A 27,449-nucleotide genomic window follows, 5' to 3' on the forward strand; every position below is an offset into this window, starting at 1 on the left:
AAAAGTTTGCTCCCTAGTTGTGCAGACCTTTTATGTGTAATTTCCCATTCGAGAAATTTAACTTTTTTTTTTTAATTTAACAAAATGAATTGATTACATATATCTATTCGCTTTGTTAATTACTAAAATCAATTCGTTTTGTTGAATTAAAAAAATTAGAAATCTGTCGACATTTGAAGGCCTTTAGAATCTAAATCCAGGGTTTTTAGAACGACACATATATGTACGTCTAAGTAAGGATGCTTCAAACTGAATATAGTGATAGGCAATGTTGTGACCTTTCGAGATTTGGTAATCTTTTTATACCGAATTGTAATGGTTTTCAAGACTCTGTTATTATAACCCTTTGCCGCAGGAATTATTAAATTTTTTGATTGTACAAAAACTATATAAGAACTTTCTTTATTAATATTAATTAAGTTTGTTTTAACTTAAACATACAAATTGTAACAAAAACATACTTCTAGAATTTCTTCTGTTTGTGTGAAAAATAGGATGCCACCATTTTTCAACATATCGGCCTTATCAACGAATCCCATGTTTTTGTAGTATACTGCTTTCATTTCTGGACAATTGATGGATTCCGATTACCGAAGTACCATCTTTTTGCTTTCGCATTGTGGTTGTATTTTTGGAAGGGTCCAAAAAGTTTCCTAAGATATGGACAGCCTTCGTTTCCTCAAGAATAAATGTTTTGGTTTTTCAAATCTTTTTCAAGATGTACAGAATTGAAAAGAAATGTGAAAAAACATATGGTGCCCTTTTTCTAATAATTTTTCAGTTAGGACTTTGACAACACAAGTGCCGAGATTAAAGCTTCGCATAGCAAGGAAAATAAGTTCGCTACAGTATATCGATCATTCACAGGGTTTTAAAGCCTGTTTGGTATTGTCATTCAGGTAAATGCTTCTCAGAAGCCAAAGAAATCTGTTCGTGTTCAATATCGAACTCAGATACTGATCACGAAATTCTGGCTTTGCTTCAGCTTGGCAGTTTTTTTTTTATACCCATGAACAGATTTATTGCCATAAAAATTTCGATCTCTTCACCATCCGTCGGAGTAAAAGATGAGACGCCTATACCAGCTTTTTGTACTGCAAACAAGTTAGTTTAAAAAACAAGTTAGTCAATAAGCTCTTCTGAAAAGATTTGTACACAAATCTGAGCAAGTGTTTCCAGATCACGCGAAATATTTGGTCTAGTCTCTGCTACAAAATCCTTGATATTATAGTTACAGAATCTGTTTTTTTAGTCCACACAGTATTATTCTTAATTTTCTTAGCTTCTATTTCACTAAGTAGAACTTCATTCTCAGAATCCCAATCTGATTCAGACACATTCGCAAGGCTCGAAGAATCTTCTTCATTTTCATTACCAAGACACATACACTCAGCTTGGTCATCACCATCAACATCTCCGATTTCAGAATCGAGATCAGATGGAATCTTTTCATGAAAAATTTTATCAAAAGTTGAAATTCTTGCCCTGATGAGGTTTTCGTAAAACAAAAAAAATAACTAGTTACATCCCAGTGGCTTCGCACAGAAACCACCCATAAAAATATACACAAAAGCAATACAAAAACTATTTTATCACAAAACATAAAGCATGTATACATTAAATATGATTCAAATATCTTGAAAATGAGTTTAAATATATAAAAATTGACGTGATCGGGTGCAAGTTTTAACAGGCAACAATAGACAGTCATCAGTGTTAATTGCATCCCAACCACTTCTTTTGATACTAACGGTCTTTTGAGAATTCGTGTCAAAAAAAAACGAAAAATATATCTATGTTATTTCATATTTTTAATAACAGACTGCTCTCAATCTTTCTGAAAATAATTTAGTTTATAAAAAAGCCTAGTTTAAAAATAAAACAATTTAAAAAATAGCCGAAGTAACACAAAATTAAAAAATAATCAAGGTAATAAAAGCACCAAGATTATAAAATAACCAAAGTTAAAGAATAATCAAGATAGTTAAATAACTCAAGTAAAAAATACACAGACTAAAAAATAACGCTTGTTAAAAATAAACAAGGTTAGAAAAAAATGACTTAGGTTAAAAAATATTCAAGGCTGTAAAAGAACTCAGGGTAAAAAATACCTAAGGCTAAAAACTAACACAGGTTGAAGAATATCCCAGGTTAAAAAATTCCTCAAGAAAATAGAAACTGGAAAAAATCACGAAGATTATAAAACAGAACTCAGATAAAAAACCAAGGCTTAAAAAATATCAAAATTTAAAAAATTATTCCAGGTTAAAAAATAACTCGAGTGAAAAAATTATCAAGGTAAAGGTAACCCAGGTTACAAAATAACTCTGGTTAAAAATAACCAAGTTTATAAAATAAGCAAATTAAAAAAAAAAAATAACCCGGGTTAAAAAATTTAAGAAGTTAAAAACTAATACGTATTTAAAAAAGAAAAAACAGGGTTATAAAATAATCACGGGTTAAATATTGTATAATCAAGGTATAAAATAACTCAGGTTAAAAAATAATTCAGGTTGAAAGAAAACACAGGTTAAAAATTAACTAAGTAAAATAAATAAAGGGCTTGCAAAATATTCCATGTTAAAAAAATAACTCAATTTAAAAACTAACCAAGGTTAAGAAATAATCAAGATTATAAAATATTAGGCTATAAAATAACTCAAGCTTAAATATAAATATTGTTAAACAATAACCCAGGTTAATAGATAACCAAGGCAACTAAAAAATAGCCAAGGTTAAAAATAACCCAAGTTAAAAAAGTACACCGGTTAAAATATAAACCAATTTTTAAGAACAACAATGGTTAAAACACAATCAAATTAAAAAATAACCCAGGTAAAACAACTAAGATTAAAAAATAATCCAGGCTAAGAAATAACCAAAGTAGAAAAATAACTAAGATAAAAATAATTCAGTTTAAAAAATAACTAAGGAGGAAAAGAAACAAAATCCGAACCGACTATTTTTGTTAGTAACTTTGACAAACCTATCCTCGGCAGCAGTGGACGGATTTCCTTAATTATTTTTTTTTTAATATTAAATTACAGAAAAAGAAACAAATACTTTTTTTCGTCCAAATACTCTTTGAGATTGATATACCTTAAAATAGTGACTTAAACGATGATTGATTGAAAAAAGTAGCTTTACTGAAAGAAGGACGGTAAATTTTGTTCCGTTCCTATTAATTGCCTACTGCTGTATAAATTTTCTAAATCTTCAATTTTTTTTTGATTTTCGAAAATAATGTTTGTAAATATCTTTCCTGAAGAATTTTTGATGCATTTTTTGGCCAACTTCCATTTCAGATTTCTGATGACATTTCCCACTTGTTCAAATTTTTTCAGTCTTATTTAAGTATTTGTTATTTTTGACATTTAATAAGCCTTGAAATGTACATTTAAAAAGACGTACAAATTAAAGCACCTTGATCAACAATACAAAAGTTTCAATTTAGATTAATTTAATTTATTATTCTTTCGTATCCAATAAACAACTTTAAGTAAACTTTAACGTTATAATGAATAAAGCCTCTGTCTCCTCTGAGCTGATGCCCATTTAATTCAATTCACAGTCAACATTTGTTTCCACAATTACACGTTATAACTCTCAAAGAATCCACTCAATTATAACATTCCATATCAATATCATCCCCATTGGCTATTAAAATGAAAATGAATACAAAAAGTAAAACTCAATTGACTCGTAATAATTTTTATTCTCTAAACAAATCTTTTTTATTGCTTTATATAGGAGTGCTATACGTTCCGTCCACATGTTGAACTAATTTTCCATCTTAATACCTACTTCATCGTTCATCCAAATCCCTTGGCCAACAAACTCCCACGAATTTATTGCGTTTCTATCAACATTTAAAGTGGCTCCAAATAAGCAAAGACGAAAAACTGGGTTAAAGGTTTCCACACTAATTTCCAATTAAAGCATCCCCAGGAACGTTAGCGCACTCGAGAAAAAGCACACAACACAATTATAATCCCTCATTCGAATGTTCGTTCACTCATTGCATATCCATTGGGCATTGGACTCGTAAATTAAAAGGAAAAAATATGGGCACTTAAAAGTGTCTCTAGCACATTCACATTGCGCGACAGTCGACACACAAGCTTGCCTGCCTGCCTAGTGCCTTGCCTCAATGCCTCGAAGCGTCTCGTCGTCAACGACGACGTCGTTGGTGCCATAAGTTAGGAGAGATCTGTTTAAATTAATTTTGGAGATAAAATTGATTTAGATACTCCCCCACCCATCTTGCCTTGGGGGGGATCCAAGATCCAACAGATCGCACCCAGCACCCAGGGCAGTTCAATTTGAATAAATCTCATCTCGAGAGCTCGCCAAGTTGAACTCTTAAGGGTGATGCAACTTACATAGTATAAAACACATCATCAGATCAGAGGAGGCACAGTACACACAGAGTGTAAGCTACGTCGCCTCGCAGTTGTTGGGTCCATAGAGCAACGTTACAACAAATCGCACTTGCACTCCTCTTTTTACTGCGCCTGCCCTTAAGCCTGAGCTCCAGCCCCAACCCCAGCCTCAGCTTTAACCTAAACAGAAATGGGAACGCGATCTATGTACGGTACGTGCGGTGACACGCGGGGTGAACATCAGCAACTGTAAGAGCGTGCTGCCGCAACTACGCCACGTCTCTCAAGCGAATAGTGTCACCGGAATAAATTATAGTAAATGCGATTAGAAACAATTCCAGATACTCTTAATGTTCGTTTCGGGGCTCCATGTCTCCATGTGCTTTCAATCAGCGACATTATACAAAACACTGAACGTCCAAGGCAACGATCGACGACCGACCGAAGACGACAACGACGGCGATGAACAGTAAGGAGCGGCAGCCGCGTGGGGCAGCACGGTGGCGGTAACGTTTGGTGGAACTGTATGGGGGCGGGCATGGTGAAACTCAGCTCACTGTGTCAAGTGATTCCTAATGTTTTCCTGAAAGACACTAGCAACATGGGAGCTGGAAGACATCATCGCATCTCCTCCTGTTCGGGTAGGCAGCGCTACGGGTACCTACTTGCATCTGTATCTTTATGTGACAAAGTATATATAAAAAGGCGAATTCGAAAAATAAATCACAAGATGAAACGTTCGCAATAAAACTTTAAAAATGTAAAATATACTTATACGTACTATATGGTGGGTATATGTATATGTAATTTAATGGCGCGTCCCAATTTCAGAATCATTGCATTGGGTTGATGTTGTCGTCGGTAGTTGCATGTGGCCGATAAAAAAAATGCTAGCGTATATGGGCTTTTCAACCAGGCACGCGTCTCCGATCGCCTACACTAGAATCATGCATATTATCTAAAGTAGCACTATTACAACGCGATTGCAAGATCACTTTATCTGGGGTGTGGAAATGAAGCTAGCTGAAATATGGAAGAGGTGGCAGATGAAAGTTTGGAGGCTGCACAAGAGTTGCCAAATCAATCTTAGTAATTCAAATTAGTCAACTTATGAAAAATGAAGTTTCTGGTATTCTTATGATTCCCATTTTTTTTTACTGTCACTGTTATCTGTGAGAACATTTAAAAAATTTGGTATACCGCAAGGCACTGTTTTGTTTCCGATTCTTTTAATAGTTAATGTACTCGTACAACAGACAAATGGATTTTATTAAAATTATCTCTTGGTCGGTGTTTTACATTATGCCATTTTGAGGCTATTCATTTAAAGATATTTTTGTTTATAAGTTTTAAATAAACCATTTTCGTTTCCACAAATGTTGTTTTTGTCTTACTTTCACTTCTGATGTCAAAAGAGTCGTCTGCAAAGTGTAAACAGCGTTTTGCATAAACTTTGTCTTTTAAAAATTGCAATAACTCTTGGCAACCATGTTCGTATTGAAGTAACTAACGGGAGTATAGTATAGTAAAAATAAGAGGTTAATTGCCTTATTTTCAAAATCGTAAAACTAACGACTTTTTTATATCTTCGACATCAATATGATTTACAAAGTGATGTGCAGTGTTCTATAGCAAATCACGATTTTATAAAATTGTGCGCTGGCTATCGATAAATGTTTGTCTAACTATCTAACTATAAAAATAAATAGACTTCTAAAAATTCTTGATCCAATTACTAAAAGCTTTTTTAATCTTCTATTGACTTTTAATTACTCAAGATTTTCCCAAAAAGTATTTTCAAACCTTAACAGATGATTTAAGGCCACTTTTTTTTAAGTTGCATCTTTCAAATTGGCTTTCCCTTATTTGGTCTATGTTTCCAAATTAGTATGGAGAATTATATCTAGAAAATTATAACGACCCTTATTGTTATGGTAAGTGCGCAGGATCAATAAAATAAAAAATAAATAAAAATGGAACTTAATGAGGGCCGAAAGTCATGAGTATTAAATATTATGTGTCGTTTAATTTAGTGTATCCGTATGGGGTTGTTAGTTGTACGTTATTGTTAAGTAGGCTAGTTTTATAAATTTTTGTCTAACGTTAAGATAGTAGTGCCACAGCGGCGTGATGGTAAGTTTGTGGGGCTGTCATTCCAGAGGAGGTCTTGGGTTCAATCCGTGCATGTACCATCGAAAGCAGGTACTCCAAGAGTAATTATTGTCACCAAACTTCTTTTTTGAAATAAGCCGTTTGGATTCGGCATAAGAGCTGTGGGTCCCCTCTATTTCTAATATTACTCGCACACAGGAATTTGTAAAAGTTTTTAGTCACTACGTGCTGGTTTTGTATAGACTGTTGTGTTGCGTAATTTATTCATTTTTATTAGTAAATATTCCACACGAAAAAGAAACGTTTTACATACGGGCTTCGTGCAAATTTGACAATGTAAACATCGTTTGAGACTTTTGGAACTACTTATAACTCATATATGGTTTTGATCTACAAACTTTTAAAATGTTTGTAAGCTTCCTATGAAACAAATTAAATTAACATAACTTTACAGAAACCCATAGTAATTCAGAGTAACTTCATATTTTTGTTTCAAAAACTACATATGAAACCCTTCATATCATATTGTAGCTTTTTAATACAAGAGCAAAAGGTTGTATTTTTGAATGCAACTTACCCTAAATATGTCCCGATACTACAAAGATTTATGGTTTTTATTACAAAACGCCAATTTCAAGCCTGAATTTAGTTTTAAAATAGTTTTCGCTTTCGTTTCAAAGTTTTAAATTCAGATCTTATTGACTGCTGTAGATGATTTGAGTTTTCATTATTAGTTATCGGAAGAATAAAGTAAGGGTCCAAGGACGGTTGTTTGTGGAACCCCAATTTTTATATAAAACGTGGACCGTTTAATTGGAAACTTAAAAAGGGTCTACATTTGTCATGCAGCAAGGCGAGCCATCAAGCATAAGCCAGGGGTCATATACAAATCAATGTATTGGTCAGGGTTACCTTTGGGGACACATTAACATTAACATTAGGACACCTCTTTTTAAAAATAAGTCGATTTTTAAACCTTTTATAAATCTGGCAACTTTTTGGACTCTATTTTAAGCAAAACAAACAACTTTGACAATAAGATCCAAAGTGAAGAATTGCAAATTATATACCTAGTTTCTTTCGGAAGGGATATTTTTCATCATCGGTATATGAAAACTTTGTTAAGAAAGATTTGTTTTTAATGTTAAATTACATAAAATAAACAAAAAGACTGAAACTAAATAAAAAATAAACTTGATATTTATAACAGACACGACACTGAAATGAGCATTTAAACTATAAAAATGAAAGAACAAGAAGTTCTTTTGATTGAAACAATAATTTAAAAATATTATTAAGTAATATGTGACCAAATCACAGCTAGGATTAATATTAGTGATACAAATAATATTTGTTACGTTTCTGGGACCCAGAATTTATAAAATTGGTAAATGAATTGAGTTATTTCGATTTGGTTTTAAAATTTCAAATTTTAATTATTTATAATCCATAATAATGTATAGAAAAGTTTAAGGCCTAAAAGTTAAAAGCACATAATTCTGATTTTGAGAGTATTTTCAAAATTAAAAATATAGAACAACTTTGGTGCAAAATGGGAAACTTAAAAAACCACTTAAATGAATTGACGTATCCGAATATATTCAAATTTGTATTATTGACTTTTCCGCAGTGCATGTGCGCAGAGCCTATTTTCCAAGCTTACACTCATGAAAAAAAAACTTCCTACTAAATTAAAAAATTGAAACATGACATTCAGTGCTTTCAGCTGTTTATAAGAGCCAACGATTTGGAGTTAGAGGCAAAAGCATGGGTTCCAGTAATGTTCTTATACAGAAGTATAGAGAACAAATATTAAAGAAGTCTTTTTAACTTCCCATAGGAAGTTATTGTAATAGGTCTAATTTTTCAAATTGAAAATTTTGAAATTTCTTGTTTCAAGGTCCCCAGAGTCGAAATAAAAGATTTTAAGAGAGATGCCTGTGCGTGCGTGCGTCCATAGCTCAAAAACCAGAAAAAGACATCGACTTAAAATAAATTTTGTTATACAGATAATAATGCAGAAAGATGCAGGAATAGCTTTCAAGAAAATAACGTGGCTAGTTTTTTTACCATAGCAGTTTAAAAAAAGGTGACAATTTTGGTTAACCCTAAATATCTCACGAACCAATGACGCTAAAGCCTTGAATTAGATTTTGTTTTTTAAATTTTAACGTGCTACGAAACGAGTATACTTTTGGAAAAAATCCAATAAATGTTTTTTTATAAATCAAAAAAACTGAAAAAAAATTGTCACCTCGAAAAATTTACGAATAAAACCGATTTCATCTCAAATTAATTTTGTGCAACGAAAAATAATGTTTTTAACATCCGATAAAATTTTGATAAAAATCTAATTGATAGTTTTTTTTTTACACAAAATAAAAACCTTACTCAAAGTTGGTAATAATTGTTTTTTTGCACTTTAAGATATTAGCTTTAAACTACTTTCATCTTTTAAAAACATTGTTTTCAAAATTTGCAAACATTTAGGTAAACATCGAATCGACAGTTGTTTTTACAAAAAATAAGAATCTAAACAAAAATAAATAATAATAGAAGTTGGTTACAATTGGTTTCGACTCAAATATCTTTTCAAACCGTTGAAATATTAAATTTAACTTCTTTTATGTTTAAAAAATATTGTTTTCAACATTCTCTAATATTTTGAGAAAAATCAAATTGGCACCTTTTTTACAAAAAAATTAAAATCTTAACAAAAAAATTAACAAAAGTTGGTAAAAATTGATTTTCGACTCGAATATATTTTCAAAACTTTGAGATATTGGCTTTAATTTACTTTTATCTTTCAAAAAATATTGTTGTCAACAATCAGTAAAATTTTGACGAAAATCTTAAAATCAAATCAAAAACCAATGCTAAGACTTGGTAAAAATTTACTAACCTCTCAAAAAGCTTTTGAAAATTTAAAATATTGTCTACAAAATCTTTTTATTTCACAGAAAATATCGTCTTCGACATTCAGTAATGTTTTTTATAAGAATCCAAGAGTCCGTTTTTACATACAAAAATTAAATCTAAGAAAATAGTGCGCAAATTTGGTAAAAATTGGTGTTTGGTTCTTGATATCTCTCAAATTAATTTTATTCATAGAATTTGTAAAAAATTTAGAAATGCTACTAAAATTGGTTAGCATTTTTTTCGACTAAAACTAGATTTTCAAACTTACTATTTCTTTATATGAAATATTGTTGGTAATTTTAAAATTTTAGAATAACAACTTTTTTAACCCAACTCGAAAATCTACAACTCTTAGGTAAGAAAATAGACAGTCGGGATGGGTCGCATTCGAAACTCTTTTTAAATATATTTTCTAAATAATTTTCTAGTTGTTAATCCCTTAAGCATTATTTGTTTGTTCTTAATTGTTATAAAAAAAACTTAAATTTTTCCACTCTGACAACTTTTTCTTAGGTAAAACTAGTAGATTAAGTTGTAAGCAGATTTGGATTAGTCGTTTTTCATTTTTTTTATTGTTAAAAATCGAAAATTCGGAATTTTTTAAAATCGTAATAGATTCTTACTTAATTTTCTCTGAATTTATTATTCTTAACTTCGCTTTTTTAATAAAAAATATTTTTTTAATTTTCCAGACCCTTCATAGAACCTTTATTTTGTTTTAAATTTTTTTGATTAACCAAATTAAATAATTATTTGTATGGACAAGAACTCTTATTGTCTAAATAATATTTGATGCTATATGTAAATTTTGTTTGGATTTAAAAAAATATTAATGTTGGGATCTCAAAAACGGGTCCACATTTTCTTTTTAAAATAAAATATTAAATGTAAATTAATGTATTCCAAATAACTGAAGAACAAAAATATTTTTTAATAAAAATAATAAGTTAACAAAAAAACGTCTAACGATTGTCAGAAATAAATGTGTAAAATAAAGGTTTTTTGAAAAATCAAATGGCATTTATGTTTTTGAAAACAATCTTATTTTGTAGGTATTTTTTTAAATCTTAAAATTTAAGTTTACTAAGAGACTCTTAAAACACAGGAGCAAAGTTTTGTTTGATCTATAGTCATGTTTTTTTTATTTTATGTCAAACCTGACTTCATATTGATTTCACACTCTGTTTTTAACAGTTTTTTTTTTGGATGCTTATGTAAAATTGCAAATACATGAAACAAATAAAAAAAATTAAGTAGCGCAATAGTCCGTTGAGAACTAGGGCCTTGTGACTTACAATACTCAACCATTCCTGTGTGCGAGTAATATTGTCATGGATAGAGGGGACCTACAGTTTTTAAGCCCATTCCAAACGATTAATTTGAGAAAGCACTTTTCATTACAAGAATTACTCTTGGAGGATTTGTCAATTCCTCGCAAGAGGCAGTACCCGTAAAAACGTTTTTTTTTTTTAAATAAAGGTGGCACAGGCAGCGGTTGAACCCAACAGCTCTGTCGTGACATCCCTCCTAAAACGAATCTCTGAATCTGCTAACAACATTAATTTCAAGTTTTAACTCAATCTAGTGTTTCCCCTAAACATTTTCATAAAGTGACATAAACTACTCTTGGAGCATTTGTCAATTCCTCGTAAGGGGTAGTACCTGTTAAAAAAAAACTTTAGAAGGCACTTTAGATGGTACAGGCAGGGAGCAAACCCAAAATCACAGTCCAACGCACTAACCATCATGCTACGGGCACTACCGCGGGTAAAATTAAAGATCCAAATCGAAAATTCACAGTTTACTTAAAAATTAACAAAATATGTCCCTATTTTCTGTCATATAATGGTCTACATATTTTTTAAAAAAAAGTTGGTTTATTCCCCATTATTTTGAACAGCTGTTTCATATGTGTTATTTCTATACGGCTTCCTTTTCCCGTAGAAACCGTGAATCAATACTCATCTAAATTCTTTTTTGAAGAAATGAAAAATGTTGTTCTTATTCCTTGCAATTTTTACAATTAAAAGTTTGTATATTAAGTTTTTAAAATTTTAAATTAAAAAACGTATTTTTTCTTTATTTCGGAAAACTTAACCATTGGAAAAAAAACTGCCGAATATACTTTGACAATAAACATTTATGAGATGCTTCCTCTCATCCATGCAGCATGACATTTTAAAAATGTTTACTCAAATGACGTATAGTACAGTATTACTCATGCATAATTCTAAACAAAAATTTGGTCTTCCTTCGATCTTGTATTTCAAATTGGTTATAAACGTCACTGGAACTTTTATCAGTTTCAGATTTATAATTTCATTGAACCCCATGAATCCAAAACAACAAAAACTTTATTAGTTCTAAGTCGTTAATTTTTCGTATAGAACAATAAAACTGATGCATTCAACCTATTAAAAAAAAGAAAACAGTATTTTTCAAATCAAAATCTATACCTTTACAACAAAGAAGACAAAAACCAAGCGCGTGCATCAATTATTTTTACTAGAACTGATAATTTTTTACAACTTGTATATGGCAATTATAAAAATGTTTATGGTATTTTTATGGTCAAGTGTCTATTTGTTTTATCGCTATGCGTTTTCTTGTGACTCTCTGAATATAACAAAGGAAGTATGAATGTAGGTAAGGTATAACGTAAACGCATACGCATACGCATCTCATCTAATATTCAGCTACTATCAATTCGTCACGCAGTACAGTCAAACATATAAATTTGTAAACCCAAGTTAAAGTGCAACAGCAGCCCCATCAATTCTAAAGTCTTTTTTTTATAGTAATAAAACGAAAAACCAATTCCCAAGTATTGCCTTCCGCTTTTGGATGATTATGCCCTTCACTTCATCATATAAATGCATCGTCGTCGTCGGGCGGAATCGTCGTCGTCGTTATGGTATCTCAAAATGACACAATCGATTATTCAAAAGTTAGACAGTTCCGTATTTCGTGTATCGGGCCACAGTAATTAACGCACATGCGGAGCTGTAATAAAACACTTATCTTCTAGTTCCAATACTCTACTCATAGATACTCCGTCATAGGGAAGCTCGATGGATTCCTGTTAGACATCAAATTACCGAAACTAATAACGCCCAGGGCCCATAAAAAACACGTCGTCCACAACAAACGATCGCATGGGTTCTATTCCACATCCATCTGCCCCCTGCCCTAAACTTGACGTCTTGAAAGCTCACATTTCAGGTCACATTCTGGACAAATTGGACTTCTAGATATTTTGTTTGCCTCCGATAGGAAAAGACAATCAGTGCGAGCGGTAATCCCAATTCCCAATTCCCGATATCGCCGCCCGATCATTATTTATGTTCATTAACCTTTGGCTTTCGACGAGCGTCGTCGGTCGTCGCGTCGTGGACGCACGGGCGATGGGGCGTATTTATTACGTAAACTCAATGTATAGTAAAATTCTTTATACCAAATACCTACTTTCTTGTTTCCCATTTGTTTTGGAACACACAAAAATTTGTCAACTGATAAGGGAACATTGGCCCTGGCTAATTGGGAGCACAATATACAGTTTCTGCATAATGCATAATGATGGACGTTGACTAATTTTTATTTTATTTTCTTTCTCTTTCTGTTTAATTTGTTTTCTATAGAAACATTCTCGGGCGATTATTATTTACGAGTGTAATGACCTGTGAAATTTTGTTTTAATTTATGGTGTAACTTATGGGAGAGAGATTGAGTTATCAGTACTCGAAAGCCGTAACATGTTTATGAAATTTTCTATAAATGACTTGACTGTGTTGTGGTCCTATGACAAGAGGTTCAGAAGCAATAAATTATAATTGGAAATACAAAAAACAAACGAAAAAATATATTTTTATAAAAGACATATCACATTATTATGTAAGTAGAACCTACAGAAACTAAAATTATGATTTGTTAAAGGCTTTTTCATTGACCTTTTTGTTTAAAAAAAAAAATAATATTGAGTAGGAATTAAAAAAATCTTTCTTGTAAAAGTGTTTAAAAATTAATTCCTTAACCAAACATTAATATAAAAAAATGGCTGAGATACGAAACACACTGATAACTTCTCATCCCGTCTATAGATTTGTCTTGCTTAAAAGTTTGCAGATTTTCGTGTTAAGTTAAAACAGTTGTTAGTTGAATTATTCTCAAAAATTTCAAAATTACCAACAATATTTTTCATATAAAGAAATAGTTTAGTTTGAAAATCTAGTTTTGTTAAATAGATTTTTAGTCGAAACCCAATTTTCACCAATTTTAGTAGCATTTTTATTTTTTGAAGATTTTATTTTCTTATAAATAAAAGGACTATTGGATTTTATAAAAAAAACTACTGAATATCGAAAAAAATATTTTCTGTAAAATAAAAAAAAGTTTGAAAACAATATTTTTAATTTTTAGAAATCTATTGTAGTCGAAAGTAAATTTTTACCAAGTTTAAGTATTGTTTTTTTTAGGTTTTTATTTTTTGTAAAAAAAACTCTCAATTAGATTTTGCTCAAAATTTTACTGTATGTTGAAAACAATATTTTTTTTAAAGATAAAAGTAGTTTAAAGCCAATATTTCAAGGTGTTGAAAGATATTTGAGTGGAAAGTAAATTTTTACCAACTCTAGGTAATGTTTTTTTTTTATAAAAAAATATAACAAAAAAAATGTCAATTTCGTCTTTTTCAAAATGTTACGAGGTTTTATAAACGTTATTTTTTGTTGCACAAAATAGTTTTGGAGATGAAATCAATTTTTATTCGTAAAATTTTCGAGCTAACACTTTTTTAACCTACTATGGTAAGAAAAACCACCTACATAATTTTATTGAGAGCCCTTTCCGAATCTTTTTGCCTTATTATCTTATAAAAAAAATTATTTTAAGTCGATATCTCTTTTGGTTTTTGCGCTATGAACGACGAAAAAATGTCGTGAAAGTAACGGATAGGAACCTTGAGACATCGAGAAATTTCAAAATTTTCAATTAGACAAATGGGGCCCATTACAATAATTTCCTATGGGAAGTTAATAACGTCACTATAAAGGGTTATCCATTTGGCGGTTTCAATAGTATATGGCTGAAATTCGACATCTGTGAAACTTAGTCGCTAAAACATTTTATTTTCAGTTTAAATTCTGAAATTTACGAAAATGGATTTCTTAACTATCGCACAACACATAAAAATTGTTAATACCTACTACGAAAATTGGCCACTGCCACATATCGGGCTTTAGGAGGAGATTATGGTTTACATAATCGTCCAACTCGGAGATATTTTAAGACCTGTACAAAATATCGCTGTTGCAAGTGTTGCCGAAGACCCGAATGTGTCGTTTCCTCGTTCGTTTTGAGGAATAAGGATCTACATCTACATCCATTTAAAGTCCAGTTCACACAACAACTGAAGCCAGCTGACCATTCACAACGTCGCAGAAACGTCGAATGGGTGCTTGACCAATAGGCGGTGGACGGCAATTTTTTGAACAACATTTTCTTCGTCGATGAAGCGCATTTACGCGATATGCACGTTAATAAACAAAATTGTCGTATTTAGGGTTCTGAGGACATTACATCTACAAAAAGTCACTATTTGGTGCGTTTTTTGGTACGGTCTGCTTAGACCTTACCTATTCGAAAACTTGATGGAACTACCGTCACCGTCAATTCGGAGCGTTATGATCAATTTACAACCAATTGAGTGAAAGAAATAATGCTATTTGGCCGTTTTACTTATTCATAAAACTTTAATACTTTTTAGGATTTAAATTGGAGTTTATCAAAGTAATTTTTTTTTAAGTGAACAATCAAAACTACGGATTCAATGCTGTTCTCTGCAATATTGATCGATACATTAATAGTGTTTTTTTCAAGTTTTTCTGAAAAATCAGTCTATTTATTTAAATCTGCTTTTATTGTTTATAGGCAATAAATAACCTGTGACATAGACCATTCTATTTTTATAAAGATTTTTTTTTTGAAAATGATGATGCATTATATTCTGTATTAGTGCTTAAAGTTTGTAAGAAAATGGTCAGTTAGATTTTTTTTAACCTGACTATATTTGAAAATTGACATTTTTTGTAGTGTATTTTTTTCTGAAGGTAGTATCGTGTTCTTTAAATTCCTAGTTGAAAAATAATCAATTTTCATTTTTATTATATATATATAAAGGGTGATTTTTTTGAGGTTAGGATTTTCATGCATTAGTATTTGACAGATCACGCGGGATTTCAGACATGGTGTCAAAGAGAAAGATGCTCAGTATGCTTTGACATTTCATCATGAATAGACTTACTAACGAGCAACGCTTGCAAATCATTGAATTTTATTACCAAAATCAGTGTTCGGTTCGAAATGTGTTTCGCGCTTTACGTCCGATTTATGGTCTACATAATCGACCAAGTGAGCAAACAATTAATGCGATTGTGAACAAGTTTCGCACTCAGTTTACTTTATTGGACATTAAACCAACCACACGAATGCGTACAGTGCGTACAGAAGAGAATATTGCGTCTGTTTCTGAGAGTGTTCCTGAAGACCGTGAAATGTCGATTCGTCGCCGGTCGCAGCAATTGGGTTTGTGTTATTCGACCACATGGAAGATTTTACGCAAAGATCTTGGTGTAAAACCGTATAAAATACAGTTCGTGCAAGAACTGAAGCCGAACGATCTGCCACAACGTCGAATTTTCAGTGAATGGGCCCTAGAAAAGTTGGCAGAAAATCCGCTTTTTTATCGACAAATTTTGTTCAGCGATGAGGCTCATTTCTGGTTGAATGGCTACGTAAATAAGCAAAATTGCCGCATTTGGAGTGAAGAGCAACCAGAAGCCGTTCAAGAACTGCCCATGCATTCCGAAAAATGCACTGTTTGGTGTGGTTTGTACGCTGGTGGAATCATTGGACAGTATTTTTTCAAAGATGCTGTTGGACGCAACGTTACGGTCAATGGCGATCGCTATCGTTCAATGCTAACTAACTTTTTGTTGCCAAAAATGGAAGAACTGAACTTGGTTGACATGTGGTTTCAACAAGATGGCGCTACATGCCACACAGCTCGCGATTCTATGGCCATTTTGAGGGAAAACTTCGGAGAACAATTCATCTCAAGGAATAGACCGGTAAGTTGGCCACCAAGATCATGCGATTTGACGCCTTTAGACTATTTTTTGTGGGGCTACGTCAAGTCTAAAGTCTACACAAATAAGCCAGCAACTATTCCAGCTTTGGAAGACAACATTTCCGAAGAAATTCGGGCTATTCCGGCCGAAATGCTCGAAAAAGTTACCCAAAATTGGACTTTCCGAATGGACCACCTAAGACGCAGCCGCGGTCAACATTTAAATGAAATTATCTTCAAAAAGTAAATGTCATGGACCAATCTAACGTTTCAAATAAAGAATCGATAAGATTTTGCAAATTTTATGCGTTTTTTTTTAAAGTTCTCAAGCTCTTAAAAAATCACAGTTTATATAAAAAGTTGTTAGTCGAAATTAAATTCATATCAATTATTTATTTATTTATTAACTTCATTTAATTAATTTATCATTGAAATATTGCTTAATAACATTCCTTTCTAGGCTTATATCTAAATATAATTCAAATTCATTAAATGATTTTATGCATCTTGAAATTGGTTCATTTAAACCATAATTAAATCTGTGATATGTTATATAAAACAATTGTCTTGATCTTATACATATATCTTTGATGAACATACAAATTTAATAGATTAAGTAAATCGGAGCAATATATCATGAACACACATTACAAAATTAACAATGCGCCGATTTTCTAAAGAATTCAGACAAATTAAAGCCCATAATTAAGAATTACAAAGCATTGAGTCTAAATTCCATTTAAGTTTAACTTTCTTAATACGATTTTTTGAAACTGTATAATGAGGATCCCAAGCAACTGAAAAATATTCCAAATGAGGACGTACATATAGAGACATATAGACGGATTTTATTGCATATGGATTCGAAAATTCTGCAAAATTTCTTTTAAGAAAACCCAACATTGAATTCGCCTTAGCAATAACATAACGTTTGAAATATTAATTTTTTACACAATCATTGATGTTTTTAACAGTTGCAAATATTTTAAAATCATCCGCAAATAATAGACCATTTGTCAAATTCGAGTATAATGGTAATTCGTTTATGAAAATCAAAAACAACAATGGACCAAAATTGCTCCCTTGTAGAACACCAGATGGAAAATACATTGTTTTGTTGACAGCGAGTTCAAAATTTTCACAACTTGTTTTCTATTAACCAAAAAACTTGAAATCCACTTGAGAAAAGTTGAATGAAAACCGAATCTATTGAGTTTTTGAACAAGAAGTGGTATACAAACGCTTTCTGAAAATCAGTATAAATTACATCGACCTTAAAACCAGATTCCAAGGCATTTGAAAAATGTTGAGTAAAAAGTGACAAATTAGTTGCCCATCCACATCCATGTTGACATGAAAATAAATTTTGTTTTTTTCAATCACCTCAAAAAGCTTTAGTATAGCGAAAGTTTGGTGATTGCACGATAATTCTTATTTTATGTTTTTGACCTGATCGAAAAATGGGATTTATAAACAAAAACTTCCAGTAATCTAAAAAAAACTCACTTTGGTTAAACTAAATAAAAACAGTTGTATAATTAAATAGGATCGAATACCATCCGGAGCTGGAGTTAGACTTGAATTAACATTTCAAATCCCTTCCTTAACGTCTTCTAATGCCAAGAAAAGGTGCCCTAAATTTCTCCATAAACATGCCCAAAAAATGAAGCGTTGTATTTAAATCTGAAGAATATTAAAATAACCCAGTTCTACTTCTTAGTATTTATGAAAGCCCAAAATAATTTTGGGTCTCTTGATATCTTTGATTGAGTATTCAATCTCGTCGCATCTGAAATTGTGAAGTCTTTTGTCTCTCCAAGGCAATTTTGAATTCCACCCATTTTTGCTTTTTGGAATAAATCGACAAAAACCATCAAATAAACATTCTAAAAAATATTTATAAATATCATCCAAATTTGTTTCAAAAAGTTATAATGACCAGCCCTTTGATAAAAAGTAATCATTCAAGTTTTCATATTCTCCTTTTAAAAAATTGAAATCCGTACAACGGAATTGTTTGATTGAACTAGAAACATCATTATTATACATTCTTAAACTTAAGCATATCGCTTTATGATGAATAAAATAGTTTACAATTGGAAATAAAGATTCTTTAACTTCATAATCTAGGTTATTATACGAAAAGAGCAAATCCAGATATCTTTGCATAGAATTGCTTTAACAATTTACTTGAATTAAGTTAAGAGGCAATATCGAATTAACAAATACAATTTCAAAATAATTTTTAACATTATAAGCAATCAAGTATTTATCATCTCCGGAATAGTTCCAATGAATATCACATAAATTGAAATCTCCTAAAGTACAAGACAGTAAATGTAGAATACAATTAAATTTAATAAAAAATCATTTTCTTGGATTAGGTAGTAAATTAGTAAACATTTAAAAAAAAATTAATGATTAGTTGTTTAAGTTTTTGTTCAATATGTTTTGAGTTATATTGGGAAACAGACGCAACAATGGATGTCAACTGATATATGGTCTTACAATCGTATCCTAGGACCTTAATCGGTATTTCCGTTCTAAAATATGTACACTTGTATTCAAAAATTGAAATTCAAATTTCAAGAGAACTCTATTTACGTTGCTTCCAGCATTCGAATAACAGTGTACAAGCAAAATTAGAGATGAATAGAAAGATGATTTCAAAAAAATAAACTTAATTAAAATTTGTGTTTTTAGTGACAATTTATTTCATTAAAATAATAATTTTAAAATTAGTTCAATTGTTAATAAACATGTGAACACACGTGCTACTTTACTTCTTTTGGTTCGAGTTCGTCATGGTATAAGAATAAGAACCAATTTTTTTTGGATTTAATTAAGCAATGATGGAATAGATATTAATATCGGAAATAACTTTTAAAAAATTTGTACTTTCGAATCGGATTACAGAGCTAAGCCCCTGATGCATAACTTAACTATTTCAATCAGTCCAATATGAGACATGTTTTTTTTTTTTTTGAGAAACAATAATTTTCCCTTAATTATCCTTAACCTTAAACAAAACACATATACACCACACGTTATCTATAGACGTTTTACCAATTGAGTATTTTAACCTCATGATGGATAATTTATTCAACGTGACTGATTCACGCCTAAACATCCGTTCAAACTATACTTACGAGTATACAATCATGGTGCATTATAATTCTTCTTCTTTTTTTTTTGTATTCTTCACTTGCCCTAATGGATCTTCTTCTCTAAACATTTTCTGTCTTTCACATAATATAACCTTATAAACGAACGATCCGATCTATACGAACCAAACCATCATCATCATCATCAACATCAACATCGGAACTATAAACAAACAATCTTTTACAAAAATTTAACGACAACGAAGACGACGACGACGCTGCTAGCAAAACGACAGACCGACAGTGGATGTGGTTGTGGAAATGTGGAATCAGTGAAAAGTGCATCTTTCGTGACTTACATATTCCAGCAGAATCAACAGCACCAGCAGCAGGAGAGGGGTGCATAGGATAGCGATATGTAGGAACAAAATAAAATATATAGTAGGTAACTGGAAATGGCTTCAAGGACACAAGTCCACCAAAACAATGACCTTCTGTATGGTGTTGTGATGGTGATGCCTTTTTATACTTATATAAACTAGTCATCATCCAGTAAAGCAATGAGAAGTTTGATCTGCTGGCAGAGGGCAACAGGCTGTTCAAATAGAGAACTCTGTCGCCTTAGTTAAGGTGAATATCACAAGTGCTTAGAATACTTTTTTAAACTATTTTATAGTATTAAAAAGTCGAATCTAATGAGATAAAAGTGGAAAAATCTGTCAGGATATTAAACTGTATAAAACTAAGCTAAATAGTTTGTAGATTTTGAATGATTGTTTTATTTATCTTGCCCTTTAAAGAAATTCTTAGTCATAATACATATTTTGAATGCTTAAGCAATAATAAATAAAAAACAGAATAAAACCTTAATTCGTTCAAAACTCAAACAAAACTCAAATATATGTACAGGAGCTACGAAAACAAGCTTACTTCTTGGATATAGTAGTTTAATATTATTTTTATTAGTAACATCCTTACGAAATAGGCAGTTGCAATACCCTCCCTAAGACAACGCTTCTTTAATGTTGGATCTCCATCCCACCAGTTTACTATTGATCTTAATTATAGATAAATTTTCAAGTACAGAGATTTTTTTCTTCGTCGCACATCAAGAATGTTAAGATAAGTAGAACTGGAATTTCAATAAGTAAGTAAAGTGATTTTATTTTCAAATTTAAATAATGTACAGTATAAATATTAACTAATCAAGTGTAGCATGGCAATGCCGTCTGCCAGATTAACATTTTAATTGAATTACTATAACATGTGTCTAAACTTTTTAATTATCAAAAAATTGTATTAATATAAATTTTTTCAAAGGATTTCATTGAGAATTCTGTTTCGATAAGCTTGTGCTATTTTGCAGTACATAAACAGTCACATACACCTCCATTGTATTTAGATAGGCTTTCATTTCTGCTTCAGTTAAGAAGTTGCAGCCGAAGAAGGATCGCCTAGTTTCCATTAAAACCGGACATTTCCCTAGGAAATGATAAACATCTTCTCTATCCCTGAGGTTACACAAACTACATAAGATTGGGAGATCCTCTCTGTGTGGCATATAATTCAGTTCAAGAAGTTCAGCACGCAGTCTCAACATCGTTGAAATTTCTTCCACACAATTCTCATCTCTAAAGTAGTTTTTTGGGCCTAGATTATGACAAAGTTGAGTGTAGATTACTCTGTGGTTAAAGCTGACTGCATCTTCAATGTACTTATCCCTAAGTTTCTCGTCAACGAAGGCAATAAACTCGTACAGTTTACCCCTCCATTCATTGAGATTTCCAACATGCAGGTTCAGTTCGATACCACACCATTGCACGAGCTCCTTCCATTCCTCATACCAACTGAGACTTCGGTTGATTACGTGCAAAGCTGCTTTCTTTTGAAGTCTATCATTATTCATATGTAGAACTTTTATAACATAGTATACCTGCCTTTTCAGCGTCTGAATAAAGAGTGGTGAGATACCAGTTTCTAATGCAACTACGTATTTTGGTGTGTTGGCAGGTGAAATATCCTTTTGATAAAAAATCTCAGCAACTTTTCTACTCAACCGTATTGTTTGTAACCCCATACTTGCGATGCATAAAATAGTACTGATTCCGACACTGCTTCAAATACACGAAACTTACAGCTATGTGCAATACTTTTGTTGGTAAAACACTTTTTCCATGCAGCTCCAATCGCACTCTTGGCCTTAGAGAGTTTTTCATTAAGATGTTTTTCCATACTTAATATTTTTGTAAAACATACTCCTAGGTAATTAAACTCCTTTACCACCTCAATAGAAATTGAATTAAAGAACCATCTTTCATTCTGACTATTTCCTCCACCTCCATTTCTGAAGAACAGTATTTTCGATTTGTTAGGTTCACTTAGAGTTTCCACGTAAATATATAAACGGTGATTTCTTAAGAGCTTGAGAACTTTTTTAAAAAAAAAACGCATAAAATTTGCAAAATCTCATCGATTCTTTATTTGAAACGTTAGATTGGTCCATGACATTTACTTTTTGAAGATAATTTCATTTTAATGTTGACCGCGGCTGCGTCTTAGGTGGTCCATTTGGAAAGTCCAATTTTGGGTAACTTTTTCGAGCATTTCAGCCGGAATAGCCCGAATTTCTTCGGAAAAATTGTCTTCCAAAGCTGGAATAGTTGCTGGCTTATTTGTGTAGACTTTAGACTTGACGTAACCCCACAAAAAATAGTCTAAAGGCGTCAAATCGCATGATCTTGGTGGCCAACTTACCGGTCCATTCCTTGATCCTTGTTCTCCGAAGTTTTCCCTCAAAATGGCCATAGAATCGCGAGCTGTGTGGCATGTAGCGCCATCTTGTTGAAACCACATGTCAACCAAGTTCAGTTCTTCCATTTTTGTCAACAAAAAGTTTGTTAGCATTGAACGATAGCGATCGCTATTCACCGTAACGTTGCGTCCAACAGCATCTTTGAAAAAATACGGTCCAATGATTCCACCAGCGTACAAACCACACCAAACAGTGCATTTTTCGGGATGCATGGGCAGTTCTTTAACGGCTTCTGGTTGCTCTTCACTCCTAATGCGGCAATTTTGCTTATTTACTTAGCCATTCAACCAGAAATGAGCCTCATCGCTGAACAAAATTTGTCGATAAAAAAGCGGATTTTCTGCCAACTTTTCTAGGGCCCATTCACTGAAAATTCGCAAGCGTTGCTCGTTAGTAAGTCTATTCATGATGAAATGTCAAAGCATACTGAGCATCTTTCTCTTTGACACCATGTCTGAAATCCCGCGTGATCTGTCAAATACTAATGCATGAAAATCCTAACCTCAAAAAAATCACCCTTTAGTTGGTTGATCATCAACTGAAGCGTTTGTGGTGCTGCTGATAGAAGTACTATGTCCTCAGCGTAGAAAAAAGCCTTTATAGTGGTCCCCGCAAACTCAACTCCTCCAGAAATATAATCTGTTAAATCTTCTTTAAAAAGTGCGAATAGAAGAGGGCTCAGCGTACAGCCCTGTCGAACACCTGATTCCGTTTGAAACCATTCCGAAAATTCCTCTCCATTCCAAACAGCTGCCTTTGTTTGTAAGACTTTTCCAAACTTTGAAGACATCCCCAGTGCTTAGAGTTTGTGGATAAGCGCTCGCCTATCCACAGCGTCAAAAGCTGTTTTTAAATCTACGAAAGAGCTGTACAGTTTTTTCCCGTTTTGAAGAAAAGTTTCGGCGATACTTTTTAGCACAAAGATGTGATCGATCGTAGAGTAACCAGGCCTAAAACCAGCTTAAAATTCTTTTAATAACCCGTTTTCGTTTATCCACTCATTGAGTCGTTGATGCAAAATTAACGAAAATATTTTATATGATGCATTAAGAAAGCTTATCCCACGGTAGTTCTCTGGATTTTGTGTACTTCCTTTTTTGTGAATCGGAAAAATTAAGGCCTCTTTAAACTCTTGCGGTATAATACCATGTTCCAGAATTTGGTTAAATGAAATATAAAGTTTTTCAATAAGTTCCGATGTTCCTTATTTATAAAACTCAGCTGGTATTCTGTCGGTGCCTGCCGCTTTGCAAATGTTGATAGAGCGCAGTCGATGTTAGATTTCGGTGAATCTTAAACTTATTTCCATTCAAGAATTTTACCAGACTCCAAAAATCTGTAGCATTCTTACAGTGTTTAGACTCTTCTATAAAATATTGGTTTCGTTTTTGTTTACAAAGGTCTTTGTATATCTTATTGGCTTCTAAGTATTTATCTTTGCTGTATTCATTATTGTAAACTCGAAGGGTCTTCAGCCACGTAAAAGATCTCTGTCTAGCACGCATACACTGACTATCAAACCAAGGTTCTATTGGCAACGTCTTCCTATGGTTGGTTCTAAAGGCTGGATATGCAGATCTTATGGAATTCGTGATCGATGTTATTTCGGATTCCACATTCATCAATAAAGAATTGAGGCTACTCTGATAGGAAGCTAGGTAATTAGGATTCCACTTTAATTTTGGTAACAATTGTAAACGACTGCTGCCATCCTCCTCACATCCACCGACTCGTAATTTCATAGTTGTGGGTAGATGATCCGATAATGTCACTACATCAACTTTAAAATCAAGAAAATAGTCGCTCCATGTCCCTCCTTTCATGCAATAATCTATTTCAATACTTTTTGACTACAAATAAACCAATGACCAAATTTATATTAGATTTGAAAACCCCTGTTGGCTTTTAGTCTTTAGACAAAAGATTTATTCGGGTATTGAATTAAGGTTCGGGCAAAAATTTGATTTAAAGTCTAAAACATTCAAAATTTTATATTTATTCAAAGTTCCACCTCAATTGTAGAGCATTTTGATGTTTTTAATTAATATTTTTTTTGATAACATTAAATGAGAGGGTTATCCATTTTGCGGTTGCAAAAGTAAAAGAAAACAATGAATGAATGAAAACATATAAAATATTTTGATTAAGGTATTTTTTGTTAATATAAAGTTTGAACGTTGAAATTATGTGCGAAACACTAAAATTATCGATTCTTTTGAGGTAATTTCCGACCACTTTTTGACACACATTGTTTGGTATCTCAGTCATAACTTGACGAGTGTTGGTTTTTAAGTGCTCAAAAGTTACACTATTATCTGCATAAACACAGTCTTTCGTGTAGCTCCACAATACCAAATATGTTTTCTTCAATAGCAGGCAAAACAGCGGCTATCATATGACCGTAAAGCTCCGAATTGACGTTTAAAGTGGTTTCATCGAATTGACGTTTAAAGTGGTTTCATCGTTGTTTTCGAAGAAGTAAGGTCCAATCACACATCCGGACTAAAAAGCGCACAAAACAGTGACTTTTTGTGGATGTAATATCTCTCTTCAATTACTTGAGGATTCTCAAAACCACATATACGATAATTTTGTTTATTAACATAACCACCGAGTGAGAAATGTGCTTTATCGCTGGGAAAAATTTGGTTAGAAAAATCGCCGTTCATTATACAACGTATGGTTAGGTGGCTTCAGTTGTTGTGTAAGCTGGACTTTATATGTATTTAAGTATAGCTTCAAATGCAAAATACGCCATAATGTGCCATAGAAAGTCCTAATTCCTAAGGGCGACAAGCGAATACATGATGCACAATCGTTAAAATATCTCTTTAAATTTCTTCACCAAAATCTCCTAAGGCACAATATATGGCTGTGGCAGAATCACCATTTTTGTTGTAGATTTTAACAATTTGTATGCATTGTGCGATAGTTAAGCGATCCATTTTCGTAAATTTCAGACTTTTAACTGAAAAAAATAGTTTAACAACTATGTATGTACAGATGTAGAATTAAAGCCGTATACTTTTGAAATATTAAAATGGATAACCCGTTACAAAGCAAAAAAATGTTAGTCTTCAAAAGTGTTTAACAACAAAACGTCCGTTATAATTCAAAGACTATTTTTAGAAACTCAAATGTTTTACTACTCAGAAAATATCAACCTACCAACTTATTTCAATAGACTAGAAAATTTAATTCCTATGTTCTATTATCAAAATTGATTTTTGCTCCTTCCCAAAACTGTCCTAATTGGTGAAATTCGTCTATAAAATACATGATATAGAAATAACATCTATCTAAATCGGCAACAGACCTGTCTTGGATCTGTATGTACAAATGTTGTAATTGGAGAGTTTGTTGATCCTTCGAATTGGCGACTTGAGTGATATAATTCCCTTATGGTACATGGCGTACATTGTGATAGCCTGAGAAGGCACAAGGCATCAAATAACCTCTTCTTGTTGAATAAGAGACTGTTTTCTTTTTTGTGTGCTCTTACAAAAGATATTTTATACTAAATTATTAACAAATCATGTGGATAGTTATTTAATACAAGGGAACAACATTACCATGGGTCGATGATGATTAACAAAGTAAAATAATGTATAGGTATACCTACTTTAACTCTCAAACCAAAAAATGTATATGAGGATAAAAGTGCCGTTTCTTTTCGAAATGGCTTCAAATACTGTTATTTTTTATTTTTTGGTTAAGTTGAGGGGATTTTAATATCCTTGCGTGTTAACATAAATTATGTAAATTAGTTTTTGATTCTCGGAAATAAAACGGAGCTTGATACACATATGTAAGTCTTCTTTTGATATACAGTTTATGCTTTGACCAACCCTTGATTTTGGATACCTACAAATGTGAGGGACTTCTTCATTATAATGATATACTATCTGTATCTTCATCATCATCAACGGTATTATAAGGTAGTAGGTTGGTAGGATATTAATTCACAATTTGGTAGGTAGAAAATTATGGTCGCGAGTTTAATGATTATGGACTGTGAAAACACTTTTGTTATGTCGTTGAAAGTTATAATTTTTTTGCTGGCCCCTTTTTACTCATAACATGTGTTGCGTCCTTCCCATTGTGATGTTAATACATTTTTAGGAAATTTTTAGTTAAAAAGATATCTGTGTTTTTTTTTTTTGGAGGCTTGGAAGAAAAAATAGTTTGGGATAATACCAACTAATTAATTGTTAAAAGTATTCATACGAGTTACAAATTCTACTAAATTAACACATCCCTAATTAAACAAATCAGTGTGCATGGGTATAAAAATACAGAATTTGGTAGATATTATTTTATTATAACATAATTAAAATTGATCTTTATAGGTGAGTCCCATTTAAGAAATTAAAAATTCATAAGCGCTACAGAATAAATTCATCGTTTTTATCGAAATATTTATTAAGAATCAGAAGACAAGCTTTTTCGGCTTTTAAAATAGTTCCAACTTTTGAAGAATTCTGTTTCGCTGAGTTTACGTCCATATATCCCAGTGTTGCCTTACTCTCTTACATGCATTAGTGGGATGTATGGAATTTCTTATTTGTTCTGTTACGAGTAATTATAATAGGTCTGTTCCAGACATATCTCGCACTAAAAGCTGCTCAAATGTCAAATTTGAAGAGTGCGGATAAAATACTCTCCAAAAGAAAGCAAACTGTCAAAATGTCTGGAAAGGTTATCGCACCGAAATTATTCACAGAATCGATTTTGAAACAAGAATATTTATGTTTGAAATTAGGTTTACCACAATTATGAATTGGAAAGCTAAATTGCCTACAACTCAAAGCATGAAAAAATATATTGTAATTACAGACTCGATGGCCAAATGTTTTAAAAGTCATATATTTAGTTTTTTTCACTAATTATTTACTTATGGTTAGAAAACCAAGTTCTTAGAACTTCGAAATCTTCTTCAATTAGTAAAACACAATTAAAATTCGATAATTAGAATGGTAGGTAAATGGTATATCATC

At 32.0% G+C, this 27,449-nt stretch overlaps 1 protein-coding gene across 1 annotated transcript in view; it reads right to left on the reverse strand.

Annotated features, from left to right (window-relative positions):
* Positions 1-1,208: 1,208 nt before the first annotated feature.
* Positions 1,209-27,449, reverse strand: part of LOC129950440 (uncharacterized) — a 100,635-nt gene continuing 74,394 nt past the window's right edge. The window contains exon 2 of the mRNA XM_056062381.1: positions 1,209-1,445. Within this exon, the coding sequence (XP_055918356.1) occupies positions 1,209-1,445 (237 nt within the window). The remainder of the gene's footprint in view (positions 1,446-27,449) is intronic.

Source organism: Eupeodes corollae, chromosome 3 (genome assembly GCF_945859685.1).
Source record: "Eupeodes corollae chromosome 3, idEupCoro1.1, whole genome shotgun sequence".
Taxonomy (NCBI): Eukaryota; Metazoa; Arthropoda; class Insecta; order Diptera; family Syrphidae; genus Eupeodes; species Eupeodes corollae.